This window comes from Thermobia domestica, chromosome 14, assembly GCF_964235325.1.
Source record: "Thermobia domestica chromosome 14, izTheDome1.hap1.1, whole genome shotgun sequence".
Classification (NCBI taxonomy): domain Eukaryota; kingdom Metazoa; phylum Arthropoda; class Insecta; order Zygentoma; family Lepismatidae; genus Thermobia; species Thermobia domestica.
Window position 1 is genome coordinate 73,907,711 of NC_137467.1, and position 22,369 is coordinate 73,930,079.

The 22,369-nt window shown below is 38.6% G+C and overlaps 1 protein-coding gene across 2 annotated transcripts in view; it reads left to right on the top strand.

Annotated features, from left to right (window-relative positions):
* The first annotated feature begins 1,561 nt into the window (after window positions 1-1,561).
* Window positions 1,562-22,369, top strand: part of Rtel1 (Regulator of telomere elongation helicase 1) — a 75,303-nt gene continuing 54,495 nt past the window's right edge. The window contains exons 1-4 of one of the 2 annotated variants that reach the window (XM_081738070.1): window positions 1,562-1,857; window positions 13,987-14,119; window positions 16,211-16,421; window positions 21,088-21,509. In XM_081738070.1, the coding sequence (XP_081594196.1) occupies window positions 14,018-14,119; window positions 16,211-16,421; window positions 21,088-21,509 (735 nt within the window). In that variant the 5' untranslated portion in view covers window positions 1,562-1,857; window positions 13,987-14,017. Of the gene's footprint in view, window positions 1,858-1,984; window positions 2,168-13,986; window positions 14,120-16,210; window positions 16,422-21,087; window positions 21,510-22,369 lie in introns of those variants that run through there. The other variant, XM_081738068.1, reaches the window with a different exon arrangement.

Sequence of the window (22,369 nt, forward strand, 5' to 3'; positions counted from 1 at the left end):
GTGTGTTGTTCAAAATAGCCTATTTTGCACCCATCATAGGCGGCGCCACAGTGGGTGCAGCTGCAGCCACATTAACTTCGATTTTCAGATTTCCTACAATAATCTTTTCTATTTTGTGTATTTCTTGTTTCCTATGTTTGAATATATTTGAATGATTTCTTAAGTCTTTCATAAGTTACCTGCTATCATATAGTTTTTTTTCTACTTTTTTAAAAGTAAAACTTAGGGACTATTTTTGAGATGTTAAGGTTCAATAGTGCAGAGCGTTCTGGCAACAATGCAAGGATGTGTTGTCCCATCCTAGGCTGCACCCACATTACCAAAATCCTGGCGCCGCCTATGGCACCCATTATCGGCTGGATGTTTTTGTGTGTATTTTTTAGTAAAAAAAAAGAGAAGGAAAATTAAAAGATAAAGCGCAAACAAATCTGGTTAACACTTTCTTTAAATAAGCTAAATTAATGTTATCGCGTAACTTCGGTCATAGGAATTCGACACTCAACAAACTAGGGGAAATTTCATAAGAAAAGGGAGAATTTTGTGACAGTCGAAGGAAATTTTCTTAAGGAAACCTACGAAAACTGGGAATAGCTTAAATGTATGACCGGTGGCAGTAGATCAGCAAACAGTAATAATAAGAAAAACTTTGTTGTACGTGCACCGTTTACTTGCACAGTTTACTAGCAAATATAATTGACTAAATGAAATAAAATGAAATATTTTTTGTTTGTCATACGTTTATGCACTTTACGCTAAAGAAGGCTAATAAGTAATGAAAATGAATAATTGTAAATTTAAATTCTTGTAGTGCTCGCACTACATTCCTCCATAATTTATTCAACCATCTTGTCCTGACTATCATACTTGAAAATACACCCATCTCCACTTTCATTAAACATTTTGATTAGAGATATTCACAACCTGAAAAATATTTCTGTATTAGTTCCCACTGTCATATTACGTGAAAAATAATATATTCTGGTTCCTAGACCTAAAAATCACTTACAAAGTGGACTTTGAAAAAAGAAAGAGGAAACAATCGGCCATCATATACATCATGTTTAATTTTTCAAACTCCTCAAGTTGTGCGGATTTGCATGAATCAGTTATGGAACTTACACTGCTTATTCTATCAGAAACAGGGGCCGAGTGACTCAGTAATAGACCGTTCACCTCTGGTGCATGGGGTCTTTGGTTCGATCCCAGCTCGTGCCAGTGAACTTGGTCGTGGGCAAATACCGTGTTCGTGGGTTTTCTCAGGGTTTTTCCTTTGCTCCTACTTTCTTCTTTCGACAATCTCACTCATTTTTCATCACTGTCTCATTTAGCCTAGCCACCACAACCGTGGGACGTGGAACTTAAAGATTTCATTTCTATCAGAGACAATTTATCTATACGCCAGAACATAAACATTGGAACCGAGACTAAATTGCATATAGAAGCTTCTACATTTTCGACAAGTGAAATGGTGCCTTATTCCTTGTCGGTTCTTGTCAACGCAACGCAGAATATGAGTTTTACTTTGCAATAGTCGCATTGCAGTTAATAATCACTTATTGCATTATTTGTGTTCTGAGATGTGATCCATAATTTTGAATACTGTAATTTTGAATGGTTGAGGAATATCCTAATGTTGATAGAATACATATATTTTTCGTTTTCTTTTGTGAAAGCTCTGTGATAATCAAATATCTGGCTAACTGGAAGGACCTTAACAAAAGAATTGCCCTAATGCGAACTTGCGGTACATAAATTTGACATAACGCGGGATTGTATAATAACTGAGAAAATATTCGTGTAATTTTCTCTGTGGTATAATGTACGAAGCAGTCAATACATACTATACGTATGTTTAATGTGAGTATTTTAGGAGTTAAATCAGTTTGCGTAATAGAGCAATTGTGTTCCCTGTATGTACTATTTCCTTAATACTCATTTTCCAATGCAATTTTGTATTAACTCAATTCCACTTTGTGTAATAGCAAAAGGAACTATGATTGTGGATTCTTTCAAACAGTTTTTAAATACGTTTTAAAATGTATTCTTCTTGCTGGTATAGTTTTGGCGCTCCACATTTTGGAAGATTTACAGATAAAATGTAATACATTGCATGAAAAGACATGTTTATAGGAAACAAATTTCTGCAGGCGACAGAATTAAATACAAAGTAATACAGCTGTCTTTTAAATCTACAAGTGTAGGGTTACTACTGTAAAATCATTTCAAGTGTTTAACGAAGGATAAAATGTGAGGAAGTGAATGTATATAAAAGATTACTATTAGATGCTATTTGACTATTAGACCGGCTGTATATTTCTGCACAGTGTACAGGACCTGTATTTTATGTTTAGAAGTGGAGCGTTACTAGTATGAAACCATGATAAGTGCTATTGAATCTCGTATCATTGCCCTCGCTTACACACATACGCATCATCGCTGCCGCGCCTGCTCCCTTCGAACGCACTACCGTGAAGGCCACCAATATTACTGCTCTGACTCGGTTAGATATTCGTGATTCATAGTAGCCCCGTAGGGGAAGGTTCTAGATTACTGGTCCCCCATGTAGATTAATAGCTGGGTTGGTTTCTTTCTGTACTGAAGTTTATACATGTAATTTACACAGTATTGCCGAGCGAGTGAAGGCGGGTTAGAGCCCCTCAAGGCACGTTGTTTTCTGTCTTTATTACTGCTTAAAGGGAAGGGGGGACCAGTAATCTAGAACATTGCCGCCACCTAGCACAGGTTGGTTTGTGTTTTTACAGATTAATTTTAGCGTTACCTGTTGTATCGCCGGACCAATTTTAGAAAATGTACCAGATGATTTGGAGAATTTATTTTGATTTGTGCGGAAGAGAGTGAAAATCAGGGTGAGAGACTAGTTGAAGTTAAGAAAATACTTGTTGCCTCGTTGTTTTTGATGATGTAAGCGGCACTGTAAGTGGAGGAGGAAGAGACTATTTGGCGGAGTGGTATACTTTGTGTACTTTGGCGGAGGGGTGAGTTATGTTTTATGGAAATGCGGTGTGGAAATGGTGCGTAAATGACAAGATTAACACGTATCAGGTTTGAGTTTTATCGAGTTATACAAAAATAAGGAGTGCAGTTGGCATTGGTAAAAGACATGCTCTACTAAACAGGCGAACTGTTTGTCGTATGTGTAGAAACGAATTGAAACTACAGGAAAGAGGAGGGGCATCTAAGCAAACCTAATCTAATTTGATCTATTTAGAATTCCTACATTTTGGTACTTTCTTGGATGGCATTTAGTATTCCACCAAAGCTGTGCAACACATAAACCATACATTTTATGACAAAGTGTTTTTCCACTAGCCTAGTTTATGCTTATAACCCCCGCCGTTGACGCGCCTGCTCCGTACGGACGCACCCCCCTCGCTACCTACTCTCACTCGGTTAGATAGCATTCGTGGTTTTTAATGGCCATCTAGCACAAGTTGGTTCGTGTTATGCACTAGTTTTTATGCCATACGTCCACACTGTATTTCGAACAATAATTACTACCAAATGAGCCAGGGTCACAATGTAGTATTGTAGGGGAGAAACTAAATGGTAATCTTTTTCGATTTTCGTGTGGTCCGGTGTTACAGCAGTAATGCCTTAGTTTTTATGCCATACATGCGGAAGCTGTATTATACGCAAATCATATAAGAATTGTAAATTTTCAATAATTCTGGTGGCCCCCTGGAATTTCATCTATGACAAGTAAGATATTTTCATGTCGCCCAGCGAAAACCTTTGAAGGGACACTAAGAAGGAAATTGATGAAAGAATTATAATTTTTCAACAATTCTTGCTAGTGGTGCGCCAAAAGTAAACCAGTACTGTATTCCTGTTACGTTAAAATTCTGTGGGAGTGTTTAATCCCATTTACCGTAACATATCTAGGAAGAGCTACTAAGCTAGTAGATCAGGGAAGGGAGCCCAGTTAGGCCTATTTGTCCTCAACTATAGTTTGTAAAGTGGGAGTGTATTTCTCATATGCGAGTCAATGCTTTTAAGATATGATAGGACAAGTTAGCTTAAAGTAGTTGGCTAATCTTCGTTAGATAGCAGTCCCGGACTAGACCCACATGAACCTGTTTTCAGTGTTGTATTGCTCTTTACCTAGAATTACTTCTATTTCATTTCCACCTGCCACTCTTAACTCTTAATAACAAATAGTTCTTATTTTCATGCTTTCTTTGCTCTTCATTAGATACGTATTCACCTCTATTGTATTACTGCCCAAAATTAGTATCTTCCAACTGTTAAGTGTTACAACTACGTGCTATTCAGAAATAACACAGACAATGAATCCTTACCTTCTTTGTTTCCAACTAGCACTATAAACAATACCCTATTACAGTATTAAGTTAATAAATTTTTAGAGAGAAGCTTTGAGTTAACTTTTAGATACATATCTTTAAAAATAATTTAGTTTTACGTCCTGCGGTTATGCCGGTTAGGCTAAAAGAGACGGTGATGAAGAAAGTGGGAGGAAACGGGAGAACCCCGAGAAAACCCACGAGGACGGTGTTTGTTCACCACGAAGTCCCCTCGGCGCGAGCTGGGATTGAACCATGGACCCCAAGCACCGGAGGTGAACGCTCTACCACTGAACCACCGTGCCCTTACATATCTAAAAAGTGTATATAAGGAGAATTGGTGTACGCAATGGATCTTAAATAACCAACAAACAACCTCAATAAAAATAACCTAACTTTACGTACATATCGAAAAGGAACAAAAAGTAACACAAAATACCACGTTTTTTTTTCTTTTTTATAATATAGTATATACCCACTTTTAACCAACTATCCCAACGTAAGGTCTTGTAACGTAAGATATACAGATATTTATTCCGAAGTTGGTCGTCCGCCTGGTTTTTGACAGAAAGCGTAATAACAACTATGAAAATTTAAAAATCACCAATTTTTAGGGTAGAATATATTAAGATAGGGATAAGTATGGTAGGGTAGGGTCGGGTTAGCTGAGGATTACGAAAGTTTGGACCTATTTTGTTAAAATTAATAGTGTATAATTTCTCGTCTCTACTTAAAGATACCAACTGGAGCGTCTCCCAAATGTAGCCAGTTCAGAATACAAATGTTCGTTACTTTCCCACAATTTAATCTTGAATAAGTAGTTTCCTCCGCTTGCCAAATAGTTTCATGTTTATAAGTGCTTATAAAGAAAAGCACAACTTCCGCTCTCATTCCATGTTATGAAACACATAAACGAGCAAATTATCAATTTCTTCTCGGCAAATTTTCAAAATTTTGCTAGAAACGGACGATCAACTTTGGAACTTAACCCGATATATATATATATATATATATATATATATATATATATATATATATATATATACGACAATTTTTGATGTACTGCTCATGTAAATCAGGAGTACTGTATTTACTACCCATCAGTGTTGGGCAAAATCAATTGAAATCAATTGCAATTGATCAATCAATTGAAAGTAATTGCTCTGAAAATCAATTGCAATTGATTTCAATTTGTAATTGACAATTAATTTCAATTGCAATTCAATTCAATCATAAAATTTGCAATTAAATTTTCGTCAATTGTTAATTGGTCACCAGGCAATTGAAACTTTTAATTGTTAATTGTCAATTGCAAAGGGTGCAATTGAAACATTTAATTGTTAATTGCAATTGAAATCAGCAATTAAAACTGAAGATAAGAAGATGTGTGTGTATTGTGTTGTCCACTTGTTACTGTTTTACATATTTCAAATAAGGTACTTATAAGAAATGCTGGATACCTACCATCCTTTCCCCCCCCCCTCTTATGGGAAGAAAGCCGGGAAACTAAGTATTTTTTAAAATATATTATGTTTATGGTTCTATCCCCCTCGAAAGAACTCTATATGCCCGTCATGCATACAATAGGAATGGGCACCAACGAGTTCGAGCGAGTTTTCTTTAAAACTCGACTCGGCTCGAAGCAGACATCTTTGAGCTCGACTTGAGATCTCGGCTCGAAAAATTTCCCCCAACTCGACTCGAATTCGGATCGAGTTTCCAGTCGAGTCGAGCCAATTCGAATTAAATTCTTTGTGTAGTTCCAAGTACTACTATCTTCAAGTATCATACATAGACAATATAATTATCAATGATACTACTACTACTACTATAATTAATTATCATTATAACACCGTGTACCTGTATAAACATGGAATATAGGCGGTTTGTATCGGAATACTAAAAATTAGTTGACTGTCGATCTCGGTCGTCAAGAAATCTTCAGGAGGCAAGGACATCGGTCACGAGGTTCTTGGTTTGAGTTCAGGAGGAGCAAGTATTCGGGCTCGAGCCAAAAATTATTAAAAGTTATGGGACTCCAGCCAAATATGTTCAAAACTGCTCGACCCGGGTTTAGGGTTGTCAACAGCTCAAGCGGCTCGCTCACAGCTTATTCACTTATCGAGCCGAACCGAGAAGTGAGCCGAGCCAACAGCTCATCTAACCGAGCCAGCTCGAGCCGATGCTCACACGAGCCGAGCCGAACCGAGCTGATTGCTTACCCCAACCGAGCCGGTTCGAGCCATCGGCTCAGTTAAGCTGACTCGAACCCAGCCTATGGACTCGTTTCAACGGAGCCGGTTGAAGCCATTGGCTCAATTGAGCCCAGTCGATGGGTAATCCCAACCAAGCCAGTTCAAGCTGTACGCTCAGTTGAACCGATCCGAGTCGGTTGACATCACTATTCCGGTTGGGCTTCTACTTTGGCTAAAAAATTGGACCGTGCAGTTCTCAGCCTTGATGGTAAGAATTACAAAAAATGATATGAAATCTTTAGTTTTACGTCCCACGATTATGCCGGTTAGGCTAAAGGAGACGGTGATGATAGGAAATGAATGAAATGAAGAAAGTGGGAGGAAACGGGAGAACCCCGAGGAAATCCACGAGCACGGTGTTTGTCCACCACAAAGTACAAACTGCGCGAGCTGGGATCGAACCAGGGACCTCAAGCACCGGAGGTGAACGCTCTACCAGTGACCCACCGCGCCAACTGGTAAGAACTACAGTATATACTTATATTGGTGCTCACGGCGTCATTAACTTGTTCCGCCACCAACGAATTTCAAGGTACTTTGTTTTGCATCTTTTGTGCGTGTTTTGTGTCTCTTTATGCGCCTATTCCCACAATTTGTGCATCACCGGAAGTGGGTCAAAATGGGCCTACAAATATGGCGGAACAAGTTATTGCTCTTCCGCCACCAATGAATTTCGAGATCGTTTCCTTCACATCGTTTTATGCCGTTTTGTGCGTCTACTTCCGTTTTGTACGTCGTGGGATGTGGGTTAAAATGAGTCCCCAAGGTGGGACGAAAACGATCAAGAGTTCCGCCACTATTAAATCTCGAGGTCGTTAATTTCACATCGCGTACCCTTTTGTACGTCTATTTCGATGTTTTGTGCGTCACTGGAAGATGGTCAAAATGGGCCTCGAAGGTGGGACGAAAATGACCCACTGCTCCGCCACTACCGAATTTCGAGGTCCTTCCTTTCGTATCGACTACTGAATTTTCGTGTTGTTTCGTACCCCCATTTCCACGTTTCGTGGGTCACCAGAAGTGGGTCAAAATGGGTTTCCAAGATAGGACGAAAATGACCCACTGTTCCGCCACTATCGAATTTCGAGTTCGTTAATTTCACATCGTGTACCCTTTTGTGCGCCTATTTCGACGTTTTGTGCGTCACTGGAAGACGCTCAAAATGGGTCTCGAAGGTGTATCACGATAACATCGAGTTTGATCGAAATTTTTATAATTTCAAAGATCATACATTTTATTATTAAAAGTGAATGTCACCCGGAAAAATACCAAAGTGAAAAATAAGTTATTATTGGTTTGGTCAAAAAACAGGTAGAAGGACACCAGGAAACTGAATAATACCCATACGACAAAACAATTTCGTCAGTGAAAGTGTAAAAGCTGTGTTTTCCATGCATACGTCACAAAACTATTATTTCATAGTCTAGAATGCACTGGCCCGGAAGGACATGAGAAAGAAAAATAACAAATAAGGCAAATATAAAAACTACTGGTTTCTAAACCAGGGGTTCAGTTTGGCTCAGTCTTAGATCGAGTCACGGTCGGTCTTGGCTCGCATCTGTAAACGCGGTTTAGTCTCGTCTCGAGTATACGCGAGAGTCCCGTCTTAACGCTTCTAGGTTAAGTCAGCAGTATTGATGGATCTGAACATGTAAGTTGTATATTTTATGGGTTTTCTTAATTTCACGCATCAGTATGGTCAGGCAATGCAATTCTCACAGTCCTCGTAACCGAAGGTTATGATAAACCCGAGTAGTAGTATAATAACAGTAACAATTATAATAATGATAGCAGTATTCCATTGTAATGCTATACACTCTTTGATTTGTATATCAATCTATGTATCGCTGATGGATAATTACGCCTGTTATTTAAAACATTGAGATAATGCTAATAATCTATTTACAAGTGGGTGACTCACATATTAATCCGTAGTCATTATCGGGTATAGAATAGCCCTGTAAGAGTCACACCCACATATTGTGTAGATAAAATCACATAATAAAATGAGATAGCAAAAGGTAGATTATTGAGTAGTCATTGTTTCTCATAAAATAACTATAACCCCTTTCTCCCACGTAAGGTTAAGTGAATATTAGTATTCACATAGTAAATAAATACTATATTACCGAGGTAAGCACAGATATGTGATAGGTATGGATAAGTAGATACTATCTAACCTCATACTATTAATGGGGTACACTCCTAGAGTAATCTCTTATCTGTAATCTAGAGTACCTTTTTACTGTGATAGGTGGGATGAAAATGACCAAGAGTTCCGCCACTACTGAATTTCGATATCCTTCCTTTTGCATCGACTAGTGGATTTTCGTGCCCTTATTTCCACGTTTTATGCGTCACCTGAAGTGGGTCAAAATGGGCTTCCAAGATGGGACGAAAATGACCAAGAGTTCCGCTACTATCGAATTTCGAGGTCGTTAATTTCACATCGCATACCCTTTTGTGCGCGTATTTCGACGTTTTGTGCGTCACTGGAAGACGGTCAAAATGGGCCTCGAAGGTGGGACGAAAATGACCCACTGCTCCGCCACTATACCTACAGAATTTCGTGGTCCTTCCTTTCGCGTCGACTAGTGAATGTTTCGTGCCCTTATTTTCACGTTTTGCGCGTTACCAGAAGTGTGTGAAAATGGACCTCCAAAGTGTGACCAAAATGACCCATTCTTCCGACACTGTCGAATTTCTAGGTCGTTTCCTTCGCATCGTTTAGTGATTATTTTTTAAAAAGTTTTCTGTGCCTACTTCCTCGTCTTGTGCGTCACCGGAAGTGAGTTAAACGGGCCTTTAAAGTGGGAGTTAAATGGCTCACTATTCCGCCACTATCGAATTTCGGGGTTGGTTCTTTCGCATCATTTAGTGTGTATTTTGTACCGTTCTGTTCGCCTACTTCCATGTTTTGAGCATTACCAGAAATGCGTCAAAATGGTCCATCAATGTGTGAGAAAATAGAGCCATTGTTCCGCCACTATCGAATTTGGGGGGTCGTTTCTTTCGCATCGTACAGTGCCTGCTTTGTACCGTTTTGTGCTCCTATTTCCACTTTAGTGCTTCTATTTCCACTTTAGTGCGACAACAAAAATGGGTCAAAATGGCCTACAAGTATAGCGGAATAACTTAATGCTGTTCCGTCACCATCAAATGAGGTCGTTTCCTTCACATTTTTTATACATGATTTGTGTCGCTTTGTGCATCAGTGGGAGAGGGTCAAAATGGACCTTGAAAGTGGAATGAATATGTCTTTCTCTGCCATATTTGTAGGTCGCCTTTGACCCACTTTCGTTGGCCTACAAAACGTGAAAGTATGCGCAGAAACGGTATAAATATGCACTAAACAATGCGAAAAAAGCGACCTTGAAATTCGATACTGGTGGGAGAGTGGATCAATTTTCTTCCCACATTGAATGCCCATTTTGACCCACTACCATTGAATCACAAAACGTGGAAATAGGCTTACAAAACGGTAGAAAACACGCACAAGACGATGTGAAGGAAACGACCTCGAAATCGTTCCTGACGGAACAGCATTAACTTGTTCCGCCATATTTGTGTTTTCATTGGGAAGGCCGATGGGGGCTGAATTTGAACGTAAACACTATCGGGGGTGTCACTATAGGTCTGAGCAACCCCGATAAATATGGATTCGACACAAATTCTAGTACTTTTACATGTCCCGGTGAACGCCCCCTCAGACCCCCTTGGTTCGTATTGTGAAAAAATCTCCTCTGGCCCCCACCAACCCCCAACTAATACCGCGAAAACTATGAATGTGACACTAACATTGCCATTTTCTACTACTTTTTACATATGCCGGTAAAAGTCCCTATAATCCTCTGGTTCCAATTTTGAAAAAAAACAATGCCTCTGGCCTGCAGCCGATGGGGGCTGTATTTGGAAGTCAACGCCTGTGGAAGTATCACTATTCATCTCAGCGACAGCGAAAACTATGGATTTGACACTAATATCGGTCACTTTCCATTATTTTTACATGTCTCGCAATTCCCCACCCCCGGTGACTCCCGGCTCGCATACAATGGTGGCTAAATTTGAAAATCATCGCTAATGAAAGTATCACCATTGATCTCAGCCACCGCGAAAACTACGGATTTGACATCGGTCATTATGGATTATTTTTACATGTCTCGTGATTCCCGTTATAATGCCCCGTTTCTTATCTGATGGGGGCTAAATGTGAAAGTAAACGCGGTCTTGAGTTTCACCAATGAGCTCAGCTACCCCGAAAACTATGAATTTGACATTAATATCGGTCATTTTCGATTATTTTTTTTACATGTCTCGGAATTTCCCCCTCTGGTGACCCAAGGCCCGCATACAACGGTGGATGAATTAGAAAGTCATCGCTAGTGGTAGTGTCACCATTGATATCAGCAACCGCGAAAACTATGGATTTGACACTAATATCGGCATTTTGGATTACTTGTACGTTTCGGCATTCCCCTGCCCCTCCCGTTGACCCACGGCCCGTAGCCGGATACGGTGAATTTGGAAGTTAATGCGATCGGAGTTTCACCATTGATCTCAGCGACCGCGAAAACTATGAAATCGACACTGATATCGGTCATTTTCTACTACTTTTGCCCCCCTGAGACCCCCTGGTTCGAATTTTTTCGAAAAAGCTTTGCCTTGGTGTGGGACCTGGACCAAGGTATCTTTGACCAAAATTTGGTAACTCTCGGTCGACTTGTCTGGTCCCGAGGCCGGTACCGGTAAACGTCCCCTGGAGACCCCCTAGTAAGGAATTTTAAAAAAAGCTCTTCGTCTTGGTCTGGGGCCTAGACCAAGCTACCCGTGACCAAATTTTGAAAAGTTTCGCTCCACTCGTCTCGTCCACAGGTCGCACAAAGATAGACAGATAGACATACGAACAAACTCTATTTTATTTATATTAGAAAGGTGAGATCCGCCTTTATTGTATTAGTGCGGTGCTTGAGCTATTGATCGTAAAAATTCAAACTCCGATGAGTGATAATTTTATAGGCTTGTTTTATTACAAGTTTAAACTCTTTAGTCAGTAGAGAAAAGGGCGTGAATCAGGTCAGAGTTGATGACAATGGGTTTTGGTGGGTCTGTGGGTAAGAGTGGTTTATGGTGGGTGGTGGGTCAGAGTGGGTCACGGTGGGTCGTGGGTCACGACGGGTGGTGAGTCAATTGGTCGTGGCTAAAGTTTTCATTGCCCCACGCCCTCTCTGAACTACAGTGTTGAAAATTAATCAGTGAAAATCAATTGCAATTGATCAATCAATTGAAAGTAATTGCTGTGGAAATCAATTGCAATTGAATCAATTGCGAATTAATTTCAATTGCAATTGAATTACAGAATTCAATTGCAATTACTTTCCACTGCAGTTACTTTCAATCAATTGATCAATTGCAATTGATTCTCCGTTTTTAATGGCCAACTGCAATTAACAATTAACCATTACTTATTTCAATTGTTAATTGCAATTAACAATTAAATTTACAGATTAATTGTTAATTGTTAATTCAATTGAAATTTGCCCAACACTGCTACCCATATCTGCATGATTACAAAATTTGAGAGACTATAAAGTCTATTCACCAATCTGTGCGTTGATTTATTTACTTTGGATCAGTGGCGTACGCAGAATGTAATCAAGGGCTCATTCCACGTCAAATTACCCAGAAAAAATCCGAAGTGTCACCCACCAATTCAGATTTTAATGGAACTTCGTGTACTTGTTAACACTACTAAGATATGAAGACCTGTAAAATTTTTCTTCCGAAGCGATAATGCGCATTATGTAAAATTAGAAATTTACACAAAAAATTAACTATTTTGAAGTGCAAGGGTGCGTTTTTCACCCTTAATGTACAGCAATCTTGATGGCGTTTTTATTTATTTTTTTTTTTATTAGCTCTACAGACTTATATAAACTTTGGGTAGAAATTTCCAAGTGATACATTGCTTAGACACTAAGATATGAATTTTTGTATTAAGCTCGACGAAATATTAGATGGCCTTGAGAACGACCGGGATGCCTAAAATTCTGAAACTTTGGTCTCGTATTTCTCACAAACTATTAGGATTTCGGAAGAAAAATTTTACAAGTCTTCCTTAGTAGTGTTAACAAATACACGGAGTTTCATTAAACTCTGAATTGGTGGGTGACATGGCCTGGGTGATTTGACGTGGAATGAGCCCAAGGGGAGAGGGTTCAAGGAGGTAATCTCATACCCTTTCAACACACATGTGATTTTTGTACATGTATCTTCATATAGTACATTTTTATTTTTCCATATATCTTGCTCAAGGTTAACGCTCGCCTTGCGCCGCCACTGTTCGAGATAATGATTTCAGTTACCTTGTTAAATATTTCAGCAGAAGGTTAGAGTCAGGAAACCGAAATTATTATTCCGAAGTAAATAAAACAATATGCAAATATGGATGGAAACTGTCGTATCGTAACCTATCCTACTCAAACTTTTCCTATTTGTTTGTGCATAATAACTTCGTCCCACTTGTCTGGCATATTGGCCGACTAATAAGTTTGTGTTTTATTTACTAAAATACCAACTATACAAACTTTAACTTACTATGACAAGAATATTATACTTTAACGCCTTAAGACCTCTTTTATTTCAGCCTGTCTTTATATGCTTGCACGTGGGGTTTTGTTTTGTAATTCGCTAGGAAATAGGTGGAGGCATGTAGCAAAAGATTGTATAGGTATCGAGATCGTTGGATTCTAAATAAAAATACAAGAATACGCAGAGTATGTTGACTAATTTATTATTATTTTTTTTTATTAAGGTGTAAATATAGCAACAAAACTCATATATTTACTCTGTCTGACCGTGGCGAGAAGCACTTTTAATCGATTTCCAGTTCCTATTTTAACGTTGATCGCTCTAAAATAAAAACGGTAATAGATAGGGAGACGCGATTTCCTGCAATCAATTAAGCGTCTCAACAATATATTCCATCTCCACTGTAATATCTATTATGTCGGAGATTGTAAAACTACAATCACTTATCGGTTTCAATATTAACTGAGAAACTATCCCGCAATGCAAAGCAAACATATTGTGCATTGTTATTATTATTACCGGTATACATAATTGTGTATTACACAAACAATGAAAAGTTTAACTTACTATTAAAATTCCAGTTAATTTTAAAAAAATAGGGAGGAATTCTCCATATAAATCAGTGGACAAGTAGACACAAGTGGCACAGGTGCTGAACACTGTTAAAGGTTTACAAAAGGTTAGTGCATACTGCATATATTCGCGAGTTGCAATGTAAGGATTTTCTTTAGTGAGAATTTGTAAATGAAGCATATATTATACAAATATAAAATAAATGGCTGTATATTTAAAATTTTTACGTTTATTTTTTCATTTTTCAGAACATTTAATCGCTTCACTGAGTCCTTAACAATGTCAGAAATCGAAATAAATGGTATTCCCGTTCATTTTCCTTTTAATCCGTATGAAGTGCAAAAGGATTACATGTCGAAGGTTATCGAATGCTTGCAGAAGGTAAGTGCAATTTTGTCGTAACTCTACATACATTTTAAAAAATACTGAATTAATATATGAAGACTAGTTCTCTTTTTTCTCTCTCTCTCTCTCTCTCTCTCCACCATTTTATTCTTCAAACCTAGCCATGTGTACCGCATTCATGTGGTGGGACTGAGGAAAATTCCTATAAAAACCTCCGGGTGGCCGGCCTTTGTATTCTGACCCGGGAACTCCTCATTGCAAGCAAAGACTATCGTCCACGCGTTCGCGGTTTTTTCGGGTAGAGATTAATATGTCATAGAAAAACTATATAGAAATATAAGTCGCAATTCATCTTCATTATATGGGAGGGACAGGGTATTCTTGCTAAGTTATTTGTTGTGGGAAACTTTTTATCTAAACTAGAAATTTCATTTTATTTCTAATGAATCTGAAGTCTTCGTCTGGGCTGATTGTTTCTAGAAAGAAAATTCGAACTGCATTTGTCAATTAAATGTCTTAACGTATTTCTTAACCCTTTAGAGACTTGTGTGGCATATAAATATACATCCGACAGTTCCGTCGAGGGCGGGTGTAATATATAAACTTAACAGCTGCACAGATCATGGATAAAACTCCAGTTTAAGAGGAACATTAAGACATATAATTCACAGAAGCAGTTCAAGTTTTCATCCTAGAAATAATCAGCCCAGAGAAAGTCCTCAGGAGCACTAGAGGTTGAAATATAGAGTAGAGAATAAATAAAACGAGCTGGAAAAGTAAATAAAAATGTTATTGTATTCTTATAAACACTATACATTGGAATGTGGAAATTAAAGTAATCCATACAATTTTCTGTGTAAAGATTCCACATGTTATTGTGATTAATACTACTCCATGTTTTATGTATTAGTTGTCAGTTTCCAGATCATATACTCCAATGGTAAGTCGCTGGAAGTTCCTTATGCGAGATATGGCTAAAGAATAACGGGATAGGTGCTAAAGGTACGGTTTATTGCCACAATCTTACAAATTAAAGGTGATACCCTTCAACACACTCACTCCCATCCCCTCTCAACAGACGTTTGCATACGAAGTTTCCATTGTTGGAAGCAGTTATAGAAGTCTTCAGATGTCAGTGTTTCGAGTACGCTGCCGTTTTCTGCTTCACCTCTTCCACAGTCTGAAAATGGAATGGACGGATTCCACTTTCGGAAAAAGATAAAAATCGTATGGTGCCAAGTTTGGTGAAAAAGGTGGGTGTTCCTAACACTGGAGTATTTTTAGCTGCCAGAAACTGTTTAACGGTTAAAGCAGTAAGCACACAGTCAGTTCATTCCACAAGAGAGGCTTTTTTTTTTTTTTTTTTTTTCTTACATGTTCTTGCAGCTTCTCCAAAACCTGTTGATAATACTGCTTATTCACTATCCGACCTGATGATATCCATTCATTCAGGAGCAGGCCATTGTTATCAAAGAATGCAATGAACATGACCTTCACTTTCGAATTGCTTTTGCGAGCACTTTTTGGTCGCGGTGATGAGGGAGTTTTCCAGTGCATGGATTGCCTTTTCGTTTCAGGATCATACTGAAAGATCCACGTCTCGTCACCAGTGACTATTTTCGTTAACAAGACCGGTTCTGCTTCCAGGAGTTCCACTATGTTACTGCAAACTTACTTCCGTAAGTCCCTCTGCTCCTGCTTTAGGTTTTGCACATGTTCAAATAGTCATGTAGAATTGTGCGGACTGACTCTTTTTCGATGTCTGCTATCATTCGAATGCTGAGCCTGCGATCTTTCCGGACAATGTCCGTCACTTTACCACATTTTTCTCTGGTGTTGCTGTGACAGGACGATCCGGTCTTTCATCATCATCAACGTTCTTGCGCCCCTCGGTGAAGCGTTTATGCCACTCAAACACTCCCGTACATCACATCGTATCGCGCCATGTGGACTTTGTGGTGGACAAACAACGTGCTCGTGGGTTTTCTCGGGGTTCTCCCGTTTCCTCCCACTTTCTTCATTCCACCATTTCATTCATTTTTCATCTTCACCGTCTCCTTTAGCCTCACCGGCATAAGCATGGGACGTATAACTCTAAGATTCAATTTCATTTTTCCTTGTTCTCAGGGTCAGAATGGAATTTTGGAATCTCCTACTGGCACTGGTAAAACGTTGAGTTTGTTGTGTTCATCTCTTGGGTGGTTGACAATGAAGAAAGCTCAGCTACAAGCCCAAGCACAAGGTGGCCTGTATGATATTAATGGTGAATATGTGGTGTCCATCCATCAAGAATTAGCTAATAAAGTTGGAGTAACAGGTGCTGAAGTGGGGTCATGGGGTAAGTACTAATAACATCACAATACTTCTTAATATGAAATTTGAACCTGAGAACCAGCAAAATTCAAATGACACAGATTGAAGGCGTAATTTCATTTTTTTTTTTTTTAATTTTATGCAATTTATATTATTATAAAATGAAGTGAAACTATTTTCCTTAGCGTTGCGTTTAATCTTATTCAGACCACTTTTTCATGTCAATATTTAGTCCGTTTAATATTCTGCAGACGTTGTCCGGAGCGTACACCTTTTTATAGTAAGTAAGTACGATTTTCCTACGTCTTGTTTTTTTGTTTCTGGATCTGTTTATTAAATACCAAAAATTCACTCTATAATTTGTGAGAAAACATTTTAGTTACTTGTTCACCTCTGTTCACTTGTCTGTAGTACTAGAATATACTATTCATTCATTGCCTGGTATGATTCACTGTTCCCAGATATCAACTTACAATAATGTGTAAGCGTATTGGTACAATAGCTAAACTTGTTGTATGATGATAGAGAAGTAGTCTGACTTCAGAAACTCCGAGGCAACGTAGCTAGTGATATAATAATTTTACGGTATTTGTTTAAGATTATATTGTGCATCTGTCAATAAAAAGCAAACTTTGGAGCTCTCAAGAAAAGTTTGGATCATGTGTTACAATCTAAATTTCTTTAACGTTTTTCGGGTCATGTATAAAGAGTTATAATAACTTAAGTTGACCGTCAATTTTTAATACATTTGTTGGTGCTGGAACAAATAGAGTTTTTATATCACAACCTATGTGGTCTTGGAATTTCTTAAGTCAAGCTAACTGTTTGTTATTGTTTATCAAGTTTAGTGATTGTGCCAATAAGCTTAAGCATCAATATAAATCGATACTTAGCAACAGTGAGTCATAACAAATTGGAGACACATTCTAGTGGCGGAGATTAACAAATAATTAAAGTGTTTTCTGTCAGAGAAGCCCGTGACCGTTTTTGGTGAAAAATTAAATTTGAAATTAATTCGAAAATTGGGTGCAGTCATTTAGGTGAGATTAGATGCATGTTAGACTTTTTATTGGTATTGAATGATATTCAAGAGTGGAAAGAGTACACGACTAGTTTCGGAATGGACCCGAGTCTCAGGCTTATCGTACCGGTTAATCATTATTCTACTCAGTCCACTTCCCAAGAAACTGCATGGGTGACCTAGAAGCGAACTGGGTAGTTAGTAATACCTTAAGGTATTCATTGTAGCTTTAGAGGAGAGGTTCCGAAGGTGTCAATCTGCAATTTTGCTCAAATTTCGCATATAGTTAGTACCCCACCAGAAAGCAATACATTTGAAACAGTTCATGGTACCATCTAATAGAACTCGAAATATAGAGGTTTGTCTGATTGGCCAAATTAAGACCTCAATGATTTATCCCTCTTCAAACGAGGTTTCCTTCATCGCCTTCGTGGCGAAGTCGGAAGAATACATTCCTAGTAATAAGGTTAATGGTTCGCGCCCACCCGGGGCACTTTTTTAAGTTTTATGTAGGCGATTTAATATATTTTGGGGGAGTATTTTGTGGTTCGTTGGCGTTTCGTCGCGTCTCTGCCGCTGATTAAATTCGACTTTCCATGGTTATGTCCTTTAGACTAAAGGACAGGGTGATTATAAATTATGAAATTAATGATAGAATAGAAATAGAAGAAATGCTGGTACAAGATGATTTTTATTTACCAGTAGAAGAGAGTGTTCGGCATAAACTTTGACACTATACATTGTTTGTTTTTGTTTGTTGTGCTTTTACATTTTTCAAGCACTTAGCTACGTAAGGATTAGCTCCAGCGTGATTGATGGCCCAGCATTCCTTCAGTTTCTATATTCTACCATTAATTCCATAATTCATAATCACCCTGTCCTTTATCCTAAAGGACACAACCGTGCAACGTAGAATTTAACAGCACTAGAGGCGCGACGAAACTCCAACGAACCACAAAATTACTTCCCCAAAATATGTTAAATCGTCTATATGCAGGTTTCGTTTACATTCAGATGTCTAAAAAACACTAAAAAAAAAAAAAGTACCCTGTGGTGGGCGCGAACAATCAGCCTTATGATTACTAGGAGCGTGTTCTTCCGACTTCGCCGACGGATGCAATGAAGAAAATCTCGCTTGGAGAGAGAGAAATCATTGAAGTCTTAATTTGGCCAATCAGACAAACCTTGTATCTCAAGTCCTATGAAGTGGTACCGTGAACTGTTTCAGATTTATTGCTTTCTGGTGCGGTACTATCCATGTGCGAAATTTGAGCAAAATCACAGACTGAAATCTTCGGAGCCTCTCCTCTTCAATATCAATTATATAAAAAAGAAAGTCATCTTGTGTGTGCGTGATTGAATCACGGCAAAACGGTTGAATCGTTTGTAATGAATTTTTGAATACGCGTGTGGTTATAAACTATCTCGAACCGGGTTTTCATCATGATACTTTGATTAAAATACATAATTTAAGAGCAGAGCGAGAGATCATAGAGTTGAGTTGAGTTGATTTTAGTTTAGCGTCCCGTTCAGCAGCGAGGCTATATGAGACGTGGACCTACTGATTAACGTGGAATCCGAACCACATGAGCTCCCGCCGGGAATCGAACCCGGGTCTCCCACGCCAAAGGCGCGTATGCTAACCGCTTAGCCACGAAGGAGCTCGAGAGATCATAGAGTATACGTAAAATTTAATATTTCACGAGTCCATCAAGTTAGGAAGATAAAACTCGTTATTTGAACTCTTCATTAAAAATAAACGAATCCGTCTCACAGCGTCTTTGAAAATTACGTTTCTTAGGGGAAAGGGGACATTTTCTATGTAAATATATATATATATATATAAGAACATTTGACGGCGAACTCCTAGATCGCTACACCGAATTTGATGATTTTTGGTACATGAATAGGCCCTTGCCTAACTTAGGTTACAGATATTGCACTTCTGCCGCTGTTACTCCTGGCCTGGCCCAACCCACTTGTTTACTCTCACTGACCTGGAAGCACGTGGAATTAATACTGTTGTGCAATTTATCCCACACCTCTGAAATTCCCTACCTGTATGACTTTTGCTAATTGGCATGACATGGCAACAGCTGAGTACTTTCAAAGACAGCAGCCAGCGACAAATGCGCTGTCTGACGCTGTCTTCTGGTATAGACTCTGCTGCTACGTAATTGGAAAATGGTTCATAGAGTAGCATGGCTATAGTATCTAATCCATAGTTTTCGGGATTGCAGAGATAAATAGCGACACTCAGCTGATACTGTTTGACTCCAAATTCATCTCCTCCATGAGGGGCCGCGGTGGCTCAGTGGTAGAGTGTTCACATCTGGTGCTTGGGGTCCCTGGTTCGATCCCAGCTCGCGCCGTGTGGATTTTGTGCTGGACAAACACCGTGCTCGTGGGTTTTCTCGGGGTTCTCCCGTTTCCTCCCACTTCATTCCATCATTTCATTCATTTCTCATCATCACCGTCTCCTTTAGCCTAACCGGTATAACCGTGGGACGTAAACCTGAATGATTTCATTTCATTTCATTTTCATCTCCTCCATGGACATGGAGGGCGGAAAGTCGATAGCATGTAAAAATAATCTAGAACGACCAATATTAGTGTCCACTACATAGTTTTGGGGTCGTTGAGATGAATAGTGATTCACTCGATGCCGTTTATGTCCAAGTTCGGCCCCGATCGGCATGGAGAGTGAAAAGTAGGAGTGGTGGGAAGTGCTGACATTATGTTTATCATTACACTTTCCTTGAAATGTATATCCTAAGAAAAGGTAAGAGGGTTCAGGTACTTTCTGCAAATCTTTTCCCCGTGGTAAGAACGAACATTTAAGCTAGTTTTCTATAAAAGTCAGAGTTTGTTTACTTGAGTGGCGCGTTTTGACGTTTGAAAAAGTTTATGTATTTCGTTAATTCTATTTCTGTAACGTTGAGGAGCATGTTATTACTCTCGAGTTTATTTCTTGAACTGCTTCTACTCTATATTTAATACTAGCAGAATACTCGTTCTTCGCACTGGAAAAATAAGTTTCATTTTGGACATAAAGGTCTTAATTTGGATTTAAACGGCACTGGAAGTATCACAGTTCATCCCAGCGACTCCGAAAACTATCGATTCGACACTAATATCGGTCAATTTCAGTCATTTTTCTATATCCTCCCCCTCTCCTCCCCTTTTCTCTTAAGTTACACCGTCCAAGTGAAATGATAAAAACCATTCCAGGACCAAACCTCATCTATGTGGAAAATTTGATCGAGATCGGTCGCGTGGTTCAATAGTTAAGTAACAAACATAGTGACTATATATATATATATATATTTCCACTGTTGGGCAGATAAAAGATATCTTCATTACTTAAAATTAATAGCTTTGTAAGCCTGTCTGCTACTAAAAATGGAATAACTTAAACACAATACACTGAAAGAAGGCAGTTACCATCTTTGTTTGTCAAAATAACAGTTTCCATATCCATGACATTCAATTAGAGATTGTGAGGAGTTCACTAATTCGATACCTCACAATTAGTTAGGTAACACATTCGCATGGTAAATCAGAGATCTGCTTTCGATTTCCGGTTCGGTCTTTCATCTTTTCACTCTGAATATCATTCTATAGTTGATTGTGCTTGATTTATTAATTAACATTTAATTCTCAATTTCAGCCATGCCAAAAATTATATATGCATCAAGAACACATTCTCAGCTGTCACAAGCTATTCAGGAATTAAAGCGCACAGCGTATAGTCACATGAAAGTAGCAGTGCTTGGTTCCAGAGACCAGATGTGCATTCACCCAGAAGTGTCAAAAGAGACAAATAATGCCAACAAAGTCCATATGTGCCATGCGAGAGTGTCAGCTCGTGTGTGCTATTTCTACAACAATGTTGAATCTAAGAAAGGAGACAAAGCGTTTAGAGATGGTGCTGTAATGGACATTGAGGATTTGGTGAAAATTGGAAAGAATCTTAGGTGCTGTCCGTACTTTATGGCTAGAGAACTGAAGACACAAGCTGATATAATTTTCATGCCTTATAATTATTTGTTAGATCCGAAGTCAAGAAAGGCTCACGGCGTAGAATTGGAGGTTTGTACTTTTTTACTTTTAAATTTTTCACATTCTTATCCGTGTTCTCTGAAGACAGAAATATTACGTGAACATATGCAATATTTCAAAAAAAATTCAGTTTTTCTTCTGGCAGTAGAGATTATTATTGTTTTCAGATGTTCGTATTTCTTAAATATTTTATTATTTAGATTCTTTGTATGTATATATCTTTTGTCAAACATACATACGCAGAATCACAACTTGAAAGATAATTGTTGTAACTGAGTGTATAAAATATCCTTACAGTTTTCAATGGTACTGACTAATTTTACTTAAACACTGAAAGGGAACTTACCTTGCACCCAATGCTTTTGTATCCCTGTTAAAACTTCATAGTTCTATATTTTGGCCCGCTGGGTTCATGATTGCAAACACTCCTACCTCAAACTGAAAGAAATTACTAAGACCTTATGTAGTTTGTAGTTCGGCAATAACAAAACACTCCAAGCGTTCAAAATGCTCTATAATATTTAACATTTTGTAGTTCGAATTATAACCACTCATTTTTAGGGTGTAAAATGTATTCTTGGGAAGGTTTCTCGTGTTTAGACATTTTCACTTCTCACGGACTTGTTTCACTGTGTGCACTATTGCCTTGGAATAATCCAGTTCTGTCAGTCCATCTATGTACAGTCCGCAGCAATAAGCCTGCAACATGAGCATGTAAGTTTATTGTGAAACTACGCCTAACAGCCCAGGGAATCAACATAACGTCTAAGTGGCACGAGAAGAAACCTCGGCGTTCTCCCCTGCACACTTATTTTAGAGCAAAAGACTTTGTCGTTTCACAATAAACTTACATGCTCATGTTGCAGGTTTTTTGCTGCGGACTGTACAAA